Raw genomic sequence first — 14788 nt, forward strand, 5'->3', positions numbered from 1 at the left:
ATCAAAATTCTTACTAAAATAAACAGAATGGAATATTACTATAGGATCATTTGCTACTAAGGTGGTAAAGACTTCAATTTACATCCGTCTATAAAAATCTGAACCTTCAAGTAGTGTCAGCATCCACAGGACATGTAAAAATCATGAAAGTGTAAACTGAGGAAAAAAACCCAAACACATTCATATTAATAAACCCCCCTAAAATTACTATAAGCACATGAGACTGCATCCCAGCCAGCTATCCTCACAGGTTTAAAATGCCAAGCAGAGCGAGGCTTATACTGAACAGCAGAGTCCCTAAGTGGTGGTGGCAGGGCATTTCAGGTGATTCCTTTTCCTCTTGCCTTGTTCTTGTAGAAATAATGTCTTTTTTTTTTTTTTTAAATATGTGTAAGCTTTACAGTACTGTTATATAACTAGAAATACTAAACAGGGACTACTGGTTGCCATATTGCAGTCTCTTTTTCTTAAAGGAATATTACTGAATTACAGTAAGGAGGAGGTGGTGAAAAAAATAGGGAAAGGAAAAAAAAAAGAAAGGTAATTTCCACTGAATAGAGATAACTGATTTTGGACTATTTTTTTCAGACAGGAACAAAGATGTGCATTAAAAAAAAGAAAACCTGCACAGTAAGGAATAATATGAAGACGGGAGATTGCACTTTCCATTGCCTCTCATGAAATGACAGAGTAATTTAACTGTTTTAAAACAGACAAGCAAGCCAACAAAAAGGGCTTACTCCCTTTTAAAAATATAATTAAATAGGAGAATTCAGTGACATAGAGCATTTAGGAGAAAAAAAAAATTTTAAAAAAGACTGAATGTTTATATTGTTATCAGTTTATCATTTTGGCCTGAATATGAAACCTCATTCTGGTCTCTTTCCTAATGTCAGGGCAAAACAATTTACTGATAGCAGGCTCCTTACAGTTTCCTCCAAAACCTCTGATATTAGCCACTGTCGTGATCCATGGCATTATATGGGACCTTGTGAATACTCTTCCACTGGAGCTTTGCTTTTTTCCTACAGTGAAAACTTCAACGAAAGCTCAACTGCAAATGAGCCAAGAGTGTATGTGAAGCTTCGAAAATGGGTACCTCTGAGGAAAAATAAAAAGAGAATCCACACACACTCCCAAATTTTTAATAAATTCAACTTTAGATTTTCCTGATATTATCTCTGTCTTGCAATTTTGGACTGAAGAAAAGAATGGAAATCTTGAAATTGCAAAGATCACTGGACTGTATTAAAGAAATGTGTGCTTTTCCTTGTGCTACTGTTCCTTGAAGAGTAATCCAGATAGCATGGGCTTGTTTCTTCTACCTTATTTGAAAAGTATGTGCACTCTTCTGCTACTGAAATAGCCACGAGGTCTGTTGTAGCAGTAATAATTTACTGCTACATCTCAAAATACAGCTTGTAACATAATTCATGCTATAATCTATCATGACACTGCCTAAAAGACTATCAACAGTATCAATCTTAAACAAGCATTTGTGTTTAGGTTGGTTTTTTTTTGATACATACTATTATCCACACTCGACTCCAGGGTAAGAATTCGTTGCCTTGTCTCCATGTTAAAAATGCTAGTGTGTCCACTGTTAAATGATGCTACCATGAGGCTTGGATCACTGCTCACAAGATCTACTGATGAAGGGATTCCCATTTCTAGAAAGCAATGTAGAGAACATTTTCAGAAGATTTAGTTGATGTAAAGAAAACCAAAATACAACCAAACCTCCAAACAGTAAGCACTTTAATATCCAAAAGGCCATGATTATGAAAAGAGATGTTACATTTTAAAATCTACATTATGCCAACCTAGATTGCCCTGTATGATCACTATTTTAATCCCATTTTTCTGATATGCTTATCACCAACATTCTTTACTAAGATGATGTATCTGGAACCATAGCTGGACAGAAATCTACTTTGAAATTAAGAAAGTAAGAACTCCCTGCCTCCCTTTTCCTTCCTATAACTGTAAGAGCAGTTCTCAAACAAACCTCCATTGCATCAAGTAAAAGCACACAAAATTGCAGGGGTAAAACTATTTACATGATTGATGAATAATGTTATTATTAACCTGGGCAAATTCAGAACTTAAAAAAACTCCAAAACTTTCTATATGCAAATTTTATATGCTGATGCTGTCAGCATAGTAAGTTACATAAATACATTATAAACTCCTATTACAAAGATTTGTCTATCTTGCCTATTACGGTATACATCTATCTCCTTACAGTGTAGCTATTGAACACTACAGGACAGAAGGCCAAATGAGCAGAACTTAGGTATAGGAAATATCCTGTAGAATTTTTCTCCTCAAATATCCCGTTGACCACCTCCTATGTGAAAAAACAACACTGATCGTAACAGGTACCAGGAGGAGGAGAAAGAGGTAGAGAGCAAGACACTGAATGCTAAGCAACCTAATGTCCATGGATCCACATAACGCAGGAATATCACCACCTCTCTCTGCACCTAAGATTCATGGGAGAAATGTCTTTCTTGGACACACAACCTCAGGAATAGTGGTACTTATCTACAGGTACTCCAAAAAAAGACAAAAAGGATTGGTGTGAGAAGAAAACACGTACTGTTTGTGAAGTGACCTTTTCTACCACAGACATGCCTGCTTATCTGCAGCATCCTGGTAAGCCTACAATGGTTAATCTAAAGGACTTAAATGATGACTGCTAGCTATTTTAGAGAGTTTGTTCAAGGTTCTGAATAAGCCATTGGCAAACTCATTTTCAAAGGAGGATCTTTGAACTTGACAACCAGATTTCATTCTGGTTTGGAATATAAAAAACCCAAAGATTAGCTCTGTAAGGCAAGACTACTCCCCCTTCCCCTTTAATTTAATAAATAAAAACAAAACAAAACAAAACCTCCAAAAAACCCAGCCAAAAAAACACTCCCAGGAATTTTTTAAAGTAGAAATGCAGGCAAGCTGGCAGCAAACCTGTTATGTTTTTCACAGAACCCTGCAGACCTTTGGAAATACAGTTCTGCAAGAACTAAAACTCATGGAACTTTTCTAGTTTGCTCAGTCTATTTTAACTAACAAGTAATGGCAGATCTGACCAGCTTTACACCATAATTTTTTAAGTCTGTTCAGCTATGCCAAAGTTTGCCTCAAAGCTGTTCTGAAGAGCCAAGGAACTGTCTCAGTTCTTGGGTTGCCTTTAGGACCATCAGCTCTAAGACAGTTTAGCGATGTTAATGGGCTTATTCTAGAGCAACTTCAGACAGCAGCTTCAAGAAATTAGGCTCTAAACGGTAGGATTTTGATTTGTGACATTCGCATGACATTTCAGTAACTAAATCCAAAGGAGTACATTTTTTTCAACTAGCAGTGTTTAGGATGAGTACATTATTGATATTTAGTTAATGTGCAAACTCAGAAATTCAGCCGGAATCTCTGTGTTAGAGGCACAAAGAATACAGAAGGTACAATGACACTGGCCTGAGATGAAGCACTGGCTACTCCAAACCTCTGTTGGGGGAAGAAAGGGCTTTTTATTCTGGACAAACCAAAAGTAAGGGTCTTAAAAAAAACTCTGTTTGAATCTGAACTATGGAGTTGATTCCATGGTTTCAGCAACATCAGCAGATCATCTGCAGCAGTCAGCTTTTAAATGTACATGACTGTCCCCCTGTGTGTAGGTATCTATTCAGTTGGTGTGCAAGGAAAAGAAGAGACACAAAATTTACTCTTCCCAAAAACATTCATAAAGATATAAAATCCAGCAAAACAAACAAAGAAAGATTTCTATTCAGTAGCCAAAACTATGGCAGTCTGAACAGTGATGCTCATCAACTTTAAGGTAGGGAAATTTTCTGTACCTTGATTATCATTAAATATATTGAGAGCTGGAGCAATTTCTGTAGCTTTCCACAGACGTATAGTACCATCTGCTGAACAGGACAGCAAACGCTGGTGTGCTCCACTGTAAACCAGACCCCACACTGCATCTGTATGGCCTACAAAAGCACCTCTTAAAACAGAAGGATCTGTGAACGAAACACAACAAACCACATTTCAAAACAAAATTTGAATTAAGTCAATAGTTGTATCTTGGTCTCTGCTTATGGACCAACCTTAAGAAGCTAGTCCATAAAAAAAGCCAAAACCAAGACCAATCAGGTCACATTGATATAGAAGTCCCAGTTATTCTTGTATGAAGATGCTTGAATTTCATCAGCATACATGGCATTCAGTTATCCAGTTTACAACTAATGGAACAAAACAATGATACTGTCCCTTCTGCTGAAGCAAAGTTGGAAAAACATACTTTGATATTAAAATTCACTCTCAAACAACCATTAATTATTGGCACATCGGTCCCTTTTTCCAAAAGCCAGCTTTGAGGCCAACTGCATCCAAAGCTACGAGAAGTGAAAAATGTTTTAAAACAACACAGACACAAGGCTGACATCCATTCACATCTGGTAAATCTTACCACACTGGGCCTTTTTAGCTGTTTACAAAGTTAACAGCTTTAGTCTCAGACTATACAACCTTTTTTTCTCTCAACTTGTTGAAGAACAGAACATTAAAATACACATTTGCTGTACTTGCCAAGTATCAGGTTTAGTCCTGTACTTTTTCAACCTAGCTGTTTCTCAAAATTGTGATGAGATCAAGGCCTTTTTTAAAAAAGTGACAAATTTTATCTTCTCATCAAACAGCATCAGTATTAAAACAAAAATTTACTTAAAGTAATTGTAGCCAATATTCAATTTTCACTTTTAAATTTTCAAAGATGCATTACCTACAAATGATACTATTTTAGCCACATAACATTAATGTCACTAAATGTATCGTTTCACTTGTGTGTGTGACAGCAACGTACCGTAAGAGTCATAGGGGTCAATATTCGGGTTGGTTGTATTCCAGCCATGGATGAGGCCATCTGTTCCCCCACTGTAACACTGTTCACCGTTACTGCTCATCACCACACAGAGCACTGGTCCACTGGAAAAATCACCCCCCAGAAACATTGACTATTAACATTTCCATTATGCGAAAACCAATGTCAATAGAATCTGCAAATTTCCCTGTTAGATACAACTCACTTGCTGCACAGACTGCAAGAAAAATTCTGTATATAGTCAGATCCCAGGCTACAACACTTCCCACAAAAAAACCTCCACAATATTTGGTATTTAACTACAACCAGGACAATTTAATTATAATGCACATGAAATATGAAAAAGTTTCATGTGTTTAAACTATAGCCTCTGTTATCTTGCATAAACAGCTTTTTTCCCTTTTTAAAAGATCTAAGACTCTTCCATGAAACCGATTCAGTAGATTTTAATTCACTGCAAACAGCTTCATTCTACGGATGCACATACCTGACAAAAAGGCAAGAGCTGCAATGATGAACGGAACGCCTAATCAAATTTGAACTGTATAATTTGTAGATTTTTCTTTTTAAAACTGTGGTGTACCTAGCTCTGGACATAAATAATTATGCAGAAAGGAGATGAATATATGCAGATATTTTAAATAACGTGGAAACTAAAAGCATCACCTGAAATTACTGGTTGACAAAAAGGAAATTACTTTTAAAAAAAATTCTGTGTCTTCTTAAAAATCATATATTTCTCAAAACATAACAATGTTTCTCAGGAAATACTCACTTATGTGCTCTGAAGGTATATATTGGCTCTACATCAAGAGAAGCACTCCTAAATGAAGTACAAAAAAATGTTAACACGTATATGATTTCACACACTGCTTTACAATTGCTGCCTGAATTGCTAAATTCTTAAAATCACCGCTACATCTTTTGAAGTGTTTCTCCTACAACTTCCTCACCCAATGAATTTTCATACATCTAGGAATTCTTTGCATTCTTTCAAAATATAGTAAGATTTGGTTGGTTGGCTTGGCTTTGGGTTTTTTTTTTTTTTTGTATAAAGACCTTCAAGGTAGAGAGTCCACAAACCCTCACATGCCAATCAAACCAGTAGGTAGGTACACCAATGGTGGGGAAGCAGTGGAGGGCCATCGGTATCACATGGAATATATCATTGAGCATTCCCGATCCCCGCCAGAGGAAAGGAGCTTATGACACCTTGTTTTTATACAAATGCTGCAGCACAGTTATAAACCACTTAAACTGCTGCTCTGAACTTTACCAATCAGGTGCTGGTTACAGACTGCAGGAAGACCAGATGCTTTGCCCAGACCTCCTAAAAGGTATGATGTACTCCCCTACTATATTAGCCCTGCTAAGAATTCACTCTCATTTCTGCAAATCCCCAGCAACATACACGAGAAAATGTACAAAGGAACTTAGTAACATCTCTGTCATATTTTAAAGCTATACACATGTATATGCATATATGTGTATACATATATATGCACATATATAAATGCATTTTTATACATTTATATACACATGCAAGCACACCAGCAGGCCACATCCAAATAGTTTAACTAGTAAATTAATTTACCATGTTATCTACAAGGAAAATCTAGAAAAGTGAACGGTTTTCATTTTCACAAACAAAAGGCATTTACGAACATGGATGGATTTCTTCTGGCACTTTTTAAAAGTCTCCATCCTTCTCTAAGACCTTGTTTTTCTGCTCTTACATTCAAGGAACGATTTCCATTAACTGCAAGGGCTATCCAGTGAAGTGGCCTCTACAATTTTTTTTTCCCTTCACAAATGAAAATGTTTTTTTGAAACAAAGCAAAAAAAATAATCTTACTTTTTTGCTGGGGCTGTTTTTTGTAAATTCCACATTTTTAATGTATGGTCTTCTGAAGCTGTTATTAAGACTGGTTCAACTGGATGAAAAGCGAGACCTCTTATTCCATCAAAGTGACTTCTTAACGTGAATTTGGGGTTCCAAGTCTTTCTCAGTGCATCCTTATTGTTTGCTATCTAATAAAAAAAAATGCCAAACTTGTAATTAATCTAGAAGGCACAAGGAAAGGAAGAAATCAGAAATTTAGTTTGGCATTTTCAGAAGATGTCAAATTACCTCACCCACTTTTCATAACAACCTGCTCTTGAGCAACAGTCCATTTAACAGTGATCAGACAATTCACAATGAGAGAGAACAAAGGTAGATCTATTCCACAAAGGCAACAAGTAACGTTGCATCCACAGTAATACATTCTGTGCAAATCTGAAATACTCCAGGTCTGTTAAGTTACACAATGTAACACCTGAAAAGTACCTTTCTGTCTGATACTGCTGTGAACTCAGTTTGGTATCTGGAAGTTGATCTATACCTACTGGCTCACAGAATCACAGAATAGTCAGGGTTGGAAGGGACCTCTGGAGATCATCTAGTCCAACCCCCTCATTCATTAACACTGGGCCTGACTCAACCAAGCTGTAATCCCTGAGTATCTGAAGTACCACTGACATGGCATCTCTGAAGTAGAGATATAAAAGAAAAAGAGAAGTTTCTAGCAGCACCGAAAGGAACACAATCTAACTTACCTAAGGCAACACAAGCTCTATAATAATTAAAGACAAAGCTTGACAAAAAAAAAAAAAAAAAAAGGCAAAAAGGACTTGGCTATACACTAAGAATATAACTGGCAAGCAATAAACTATCACATATACAGACACAATTATTTGGCAATAAATGCATTTTTAGCAGATCCAAAAAGAAAGCCCTTAAAAAAATAAGTTATTCAACATTGCTCCTCTGAGCAAACATTGATGTAAAATGCTAAACAGACTTTTACTGCTCTGTCAGTCAACACTGCCATAGTTAAATTTACCTTCCCATAACCACTGCTGGTGACTATGGAAAATGAGGAAAACAAACAACCACAATTCAAATATTGATGATTTCATTATGTTGAAAGCTTCAGATAACCACAAATAACTTGGTCTCATTAACTGCAAAGAAGAGAGAACTGTTTTGAGCCACTTCAAGAATCTACATTTTATTCTGGAATGGGGGAAGGGAGGGAAGATTTAAGAACAAACATGCTTTTTCTTAAGTTTTGTTACTTCTGGATTTCGTAATAAAAAACTGCTTCAATTAAGTGATTCCATAGATTTTAAATGATGAGAAAGGTGTGGTAACAAACAGCAGGTTTAGCCTCATCATATTTCTTAGTAATTATGTACTGTCTGCTCAGAGACAGCTCAGTTTCTTTGCCAGTTTACTGAGCCGAGTTGGCTCAATGAGAACAGACAAACACTGGAGCTGGTGCAAGGACGGGGCAGGACTTCAAAGTTAGCAACTCTGACAGATTTTCTGGAGATTGGCCAAGAAAGTCTCAGCAAAAAGGTTACAAGACATACAGAGTATTCACAGATATCTAGAGAGGAATTTTGTTGCCTCAACACAGGCATCTAATGTTGATTAGGTGACAGGGAACTCTGCCTGCCCTCCAGCTGCCATACCAGCAGCACAGGCTCTGTGTCACATCTGTGAAAGCCACACCGACACCTCAGATGGCCTAACAGTGCACGCCAGTTCTGGCAGGATAACATTCTCATAGAATCATTTAGGTTGAAAAACACCTTTAAGATGGAGTTCACCCATTAACCTAGCACTGCCAAGTCCACCACTAAACCACGTCCCTAAGCACCACATCTACACGTCTTTTAAATACCTCCATGGATGGTGACTCAACCACTTCCCTGGGCAGCCTGTTCCAACACTTGACAACCCCTTCAGCGAAGAAATTTTTTTTCTTAATATCCAGTCTAAACCTCCCCTGGCACAACCTGAGGCTGTTTCCTCTTGTCCTATGGCTTGCTACTTGGGAGAAGAGACCAACACCCACCTTGCTACAACATCCCAGGGAGGTTGTGGAGTCTCCTTCTCTGGAGATTTTCAAAACCCGCCTGGATGCAGTCCTGAGTAATGTGCTCTAGGCAATCCTGCTTTAGCAGGGGAGTTGGACTAGATGATCTCTAGAGGTCACTTCCAACTCTGAAAATTCTGTGATTCTGTGATCCTTTTAGGTAGTTGCAGAGACCAAGAAGGTTGTCCCTCAGCCTCCTTTTCTCCAGCCTAAACAACACCAGTTCCCTCCGCTACTCCTCATAAGACTGTGCTCTAGACCCCTCACCAGCTTTGATGCCCTTCTCTGGATGAGCTCCAGCACCTCAATGTCTTTCTTGTAGTAAGGGGTCCAAAACTGAACACAGTATTCAAGCTGTGGCCTCACCAGTGCCGAGTACAGGGGGACGATCACTTCCCTAGTCCTGCTGGCCACACTATTTCTAATACAAGCCAGGATGCTATTGGTCTTCTCGGCCACCTGGGCACACTGCCAGTTCATATTCGGCTGGCTGTCAACCAACACCCTCAGGTCCTTTTCCGCTGGGCAGCTTTCCAGCCACCCTTCCCCAAGCCTGTAGCCCTGCATGGGGTTGTTGTGACCCATTCTCCATTTGCTTATCATTCATTGAAAGATGTCCTTCCAAAGGAGTCCAAGGTGATTAGACAAATGGTCTGTACAGTGGGTGGGGAACTGGCTAACAGACTGCACCCAGAGGGGAGTGGTAAACAGCTCCTTTTCAACCTGGCAACCTGTTACAAGTGGGGTTTCCCAGGGATCGATAGTGGGCCCAACACTACTTAGTATCTTCATAAGTGATCTGGATGATGGGATCAAGTGTACCCTGACGAAGTTTACCAATGATACCAAACTGAGTAGGGAAGTGGACACTTCAGACGGGAGAGCCACCCTGCAGGAAGACTTGGATAGGCTGGGAGAGTGGGCTAACAAGAACCTTGTGTATGAAGTTCAAGTGTAAGGTCTTGCACGTGGGAAAACATAATCCATGAGTGCAGCACAGACTGGGATCTACCTAGCTGGGGAGCAGGTCTATGGAAAGGGACCTGAGAGTCTTAGTAGACAATAAGCTCAATCTGAGTAAACAGTGTGCTGCTGCAGCAAAGCAAGCCAACATGATGCTGAGTTGCATCAACAAGGGCATCACCAACAGAGATAAAGTCATTATCGCACTCTACTCAGCACTTGTCAGGCCATACCTGGAATACTGTGTTCAGTTTTGCTCCCCGCTATGCAAAAGAGATGTGGACAGGCTAGAGAGGGTCCAGAGGAGGGCCACCAAGATGATCAAAGGACTGGGAAGCCTGCCATATGAAGAAAGGCTGAGAGAATTGTGTCTGTTCAGCCTTGAGAAAATAAGGCTTAGGGGAGACCTTATCACCATGTTCCAGTATTTCAAGTGTGGCTACAAAGAAGATAAACATTCGCTTTTTACAAGGAGTCACATCAAAAAGACAAGGGGTAATGGGTACAAGTTACTCCCGGGGAGATTCTGATTGGACACAAGCAGAAAATTTTTCAATGAGAACTATCAGCCATTGGAATAATCTCCCCAGGGGAGTGGTAGATTCCCCAACATTGGACACTGAAGATTCAACTGGGCAGGGTGTTGGGCAATCTTGTCTAGACTGTGCTTTTGCCAAGAAAGGTTGGATCAAATGATCCCTGAAGTTCCTTCCAAGCTGGTATTCTATGATTAGCTTACAAATTGGGAAGTAGCTACAGGGCAGTCCCAGCCAGCAGACCAGTGGCAGAGGTGGAAACAGAACCTTAGCCCTGATGCACCGCTCCACCACCATCACTCCTCCTCAGCCACTAGTCTCTCAAAAGCTGTGAGAGGCTGGGTTACTAACAGAGCAACCAGCCTCCTTTTCTCTCTCCCCACTAAAATACAACAGTAAGGTAATCCAAGACTTGAAAAGCAGTTTCAGGGAGGTAGGGAAAAATGTTCAACCCCAAAATTAGGACCTGATCTGGATTTGCCAGTAATAGTAATATCTGTGTCTATACAGACAACTTGAAAAATCCAGAAACAGCAACGACATGCAAGTAGAATTATGGACACTTCTCTTGTTCAAAGTTGCAGAAAATCAAGCAAAAGCCTACTGCAAAGTCCAAAACCTCCAAGTACATACACGATATTAAATGTTATGATTTTGTAGTTCAGATACAGTAGTCAGTTTATTATAACGTTATGAAGCTTCTTAATGTACCCAGATTGGGGGAAAAAAACAGAACCAACCAAAAAGTGAACATTTGTTAAAAGAACAATGTGTAAAAGAAGCAAAAAGAAAAGATGAACTTAAGAGAGTATTGGGTAGCAATCTGAGAAATTTCATCTTGTTAGATATTCTAAAAACTTACCCACAAAAGGAAAATTTTCCTTTTTAAGTAATAAATTTATAATCTCCATTACCAACTGAAAACCAGTCTTTAATTTACAGACAGCCAAAGCAACATGCAAAAAATGTAAACCATGAAGTGAGGTAGGGTAATACTGCTGTGCTTTAGGAGAAAAGAATCCAGCAAAAGTATCAGTGGGAAGCAAGGGACTGAAAACAGGAAAGTGTCTGCAACTCCTGAAAGCAAATACTCATAATGACTGATTCACATGAAATCTTTCAACTTCTTTCTCCTTTTGATTCAAAATTGACACTTAAAAAAAACATACTAAGTTTCCACTAACTACCTGATTGACATTTGGCAGCTGGAAGAAGGTATGAAGTAGTCCAAAATAAAAACAGATGATATTCTTTGTAAGTTAAACTTCTAGTGAAGTTTGAAATGGAAAAAGTAGCCTTTCATTTTGCTTCAATAAAGAGCACGGTGACAAGAGCAAAGAGCCATGTAAACAATTTTTTTTTTTTAAATTGTCAGCACTAGAAAAGATAAGAGGTGAGGTAAGCATGACTATGAATTCCTGATCACAGGACTTCACGAAGGCATTTAATAGGTGAGCAAACAGAGGTTAATATCCTCAGCCATGCAGAAAAGGATAGGGGTAGATAAAGAAATGTTGGATTCTATAAATGAAAGCTGTTCAGGATATGGAGACATGGACAAACACTATAATTTATACGAGCATTTGGAACAATGAAGTCAAGCAGTGAAAGCATTAAGCTCTTGCACAGATAGTTTAGGTTTGTCATGTCCTCTGAATTTAAACATTCGGCATCAAAGTTTTAGGTGTAACTGTAAAAGAAATTAAATTTGTACACCATCTTACCCTTTTCTGTAGATAAAGTTAGGGAAGATCAGCAAAAAAAAATAAAAGCTGAGCCCAAATTAGGAGATAATGCTAAAATACTGAATTTTAGCAGAGATGTTCCATATCATTGCAATCCTGATGATTCACAACACATCACACGCTCAGAAATTTATTACACTAGCAGAGCACATCTCTGCAGTGTCACTCTCAAAACATGTGTAAACTTTTATTAACTATGTAACTTACTGCTTTACAAGTACATACAAGGGCAGAACTTCAAAGAAGGACTTACAGGTTATTTCTGAAGTCTCAGATTTGATTTGTGATAGCAAAATCCCAAATGGTGATTACCAAAGTGTCAGATTTACTGAAGGGTATGATTCCTCCCCAACATGCAATACTAAAAAATAATCTCTGAAATCCCTCAACCTTGACAGAGCTGGACAATGCAAGAGCAAGATTAATCTGAAGTTGACAGATCACAAAGGAGCAGATGATTAAAGTAATACCTGAAGTATCTTTTTCCAAGAAATGAGAAATACAGACAGAAAATTGTGTATGACTGCAAAAAAGCAATTTTAAGATTTTTCATCAAAAGCAAAGGAAAAAGAAGCCATAGGGTAGACACAGAGCCCAGAAGTGCTGGCCACAAGAGCCTCCTAAAAAGTCCAGCTTCCCATTTGAAATGAGACTACTGCCCACACCAGGTAAAGCCACAGCTCTCCCCGAGTCAAGTTTCGAACATTTCCCAGGACACAGATTCCACAGTTTCTCTGGGTAACTTGCTTCAGTACCGCCTCTTATGTAACACTTCTTCCCCCAATGTCCAGCTTGAACCTCCCAAGCCATAATTTGCTACTGTTTCCTCTTGTTTTAGCACCTGGCACTATGGAGAAGTTTGGCTCTGTCATCCTTGTAAGCATCCTTCCAATATCTGTAGGCTGCTATTTGAGCACCCCTTACCCTTCTAACAACCGAACAAGACTAGTTCCCTCAACATCTCTTCATCAGTCACATGCTACTGGACACTCTCCAGTTTCTCCACAACCCTCTGGAAGTGGAGGGGCCCAAACCTACATACAGCTATGGCCTAACCAGCCTCATGTAGAGGGGACATTAACCTCCCTCAATCTGCTGGCCACACTATTCCCAATTTTGCTCAGCGTCACTAGAGTTACAAGTATCCAGCTGTATCACTATCACTTATTACATTTACTTTCAACTTTCAATTATGTGAACGACATGGCAGGCAAATGAGAGAAGGAGAGGGGCTTGCAGAGAGATTGGAGGCTGCTATGTATGGGAAGAACCAATCTGTCAGGTAAAAACTTGTGACATCCTCTGGCAGCAAAATTTTAAACAGGAAAATGTTTTCTGCCGTGTCTACACACACGTAACTTGCATCTGCCTTCAGTGAGCAAACAGTAGGACCTTGAGTTACCATTAATAAATACTTACATCATAAGTCAGTGAATCTGCCTCATTGGCTACTGTAAGGCCTGCCAGTTCCCCAAGACCCAGCTCGTTTTCCAGGGCTTCATCTGTTCCCATAATAAAAGACTTCCCTGAAGAAGGAGGGAATGTTAAAGCTTCCACTGCAAGAAAACAAAACAAAGCAAAAAATCCTGAAACACAGGTTCATACAACATTGATTAATAAAAGCATATTTTCCACTTACATAATACTAAACATCTCTCAAGTAGCTGCAGACAAAAAGACAAAAAAGGTTGCACAAAAAATAGCCATTCTAAAGATAATCACTGCACTTACAAATAAACAGTATCCTCTGAACATAATACTTACACTTGAGGTGTGAATGACTCAAGACAATAAGTTCAAGGAGCCACAGACAGGAAGAGCACACTACCATTCACCCACATATAATGCAAAAGTAACACAGAAAAACTCGGGCCCTTCCTCAGCTCTGCCACAAGATATGCAAATAGGCTCTGGAGAAGTAGCAAAAATGTAGACAAGAATAGCTGGTGGGAGTAGCTGGATTATTCCTTCCTAACACTGTATCCACACACACCCAAAAGCACATCTACAATCCAGCTGTTTACACGCACTCCAATCTAGCAATACAACTGGAAGCTGAGAATTCATCACTATTTGTAAAACCAGTAAAAACTTCCAAACAGTTGAGTCAGCACCGAATTCCCTTTTTTTTTTTTTTTTTTTTTTTACAAGCTGCGTCCAAACTTACTAGTTTACAGCTGCTATAGGAGCTCCAGTCACTGTAACGTATACACAAATCCATAGGCAGATTCACTAGAAATGGGAGGATGATAGGCTAAGAGGAGTACAGTTCACACGCTTATATCGCATAAGGCTCTGCATCAATTGGTCTGACTCAAAAGAAGCTGTGCCTTGACCAACTTCCCTGTATAACAGCTCTCCAAGTCTATACCTCACAAAAGGGAAACTGAACAGATGAAAATGTGTTATCTTCTGGACACAAGAGACTTCACTCAATTTTATACACCTTTTGTCTCAAATTACAAGGGTTTTTCAGTAAATTATGGGTTTTTTTCCCTTTTAGCTCCATGGTAAATACAAGCCCTGGCAAATACTGTTGCTACCAGGGAGAGAGAAAAGGAAACACCATCTCATTCTCAGCGTCTTATTTAGTTTAACAGTACCAACACTAAGTTAAAACCAAGCAAACTATGGTTTACAATGAATAGTCTGATCTGTTCAGGCTGCTTCGCCCTTTTCTGAAGGCATCAGGCTCAGATGCTGATCAATTCCCCTCCAGTCCACCCAGCATAAAGT

At 39.0% G+C, this 14788-nt stretch overlaps 1 protein-coding gene across 1 annotated transcript in view; it reads right to left on the reverse strand.

The window, feature by feature from the left end:
* The window catches only part of STRN (striatin, calmodulin binding protein), a 53591-nt gene that overhangs the window by 2799 nt on the left and 36004 nt on the right, over positions 1 to 14788 (reverse strand). Inside the window, exons 9-14 of the mRNA XM_009880391.1 lie at positions 13472 to 13608; positions 6738 to 6913; positions 5658 to 5705; positions 4865 to 4986; positions 3855 to 4022; positions 1530 to 1670 (exon numbers count right to left, since the gene is read on the reverse strand). Of these exons, the coding sequence (XP_009878693.1) occupies positions 1530 to 1670; positions 3855 to 4022; positions 4865 to 4986; positions 5658 to 5705; positions 6738 to 6913; positions 13472 to 13608 (792 nt within the window). The remainder of the gene's footprint in view (positions 1 to 1529; positions 1671 to 3854; positions 4023 to 4864; positions 4987 to 5657; positions 5706 to 6737; positions 6914 to 13471; positions 13609 to 14788) is intronic.

This window comes from Charadrius vociferus, unplaced genomic scaffold (genome assembly GCF_000708025.1).
Source record: "Charadrius vociferus isolate BGI_N301 unplaced genomic scaffold, ASM70802v2 scaffold62, whole genome shotgun sequence".
NCBI lineage: Eukaryota > Metazoa > Chordata > Aves > Charadriiformes > Charadriidae > Charadrius > Charadrius vociferus.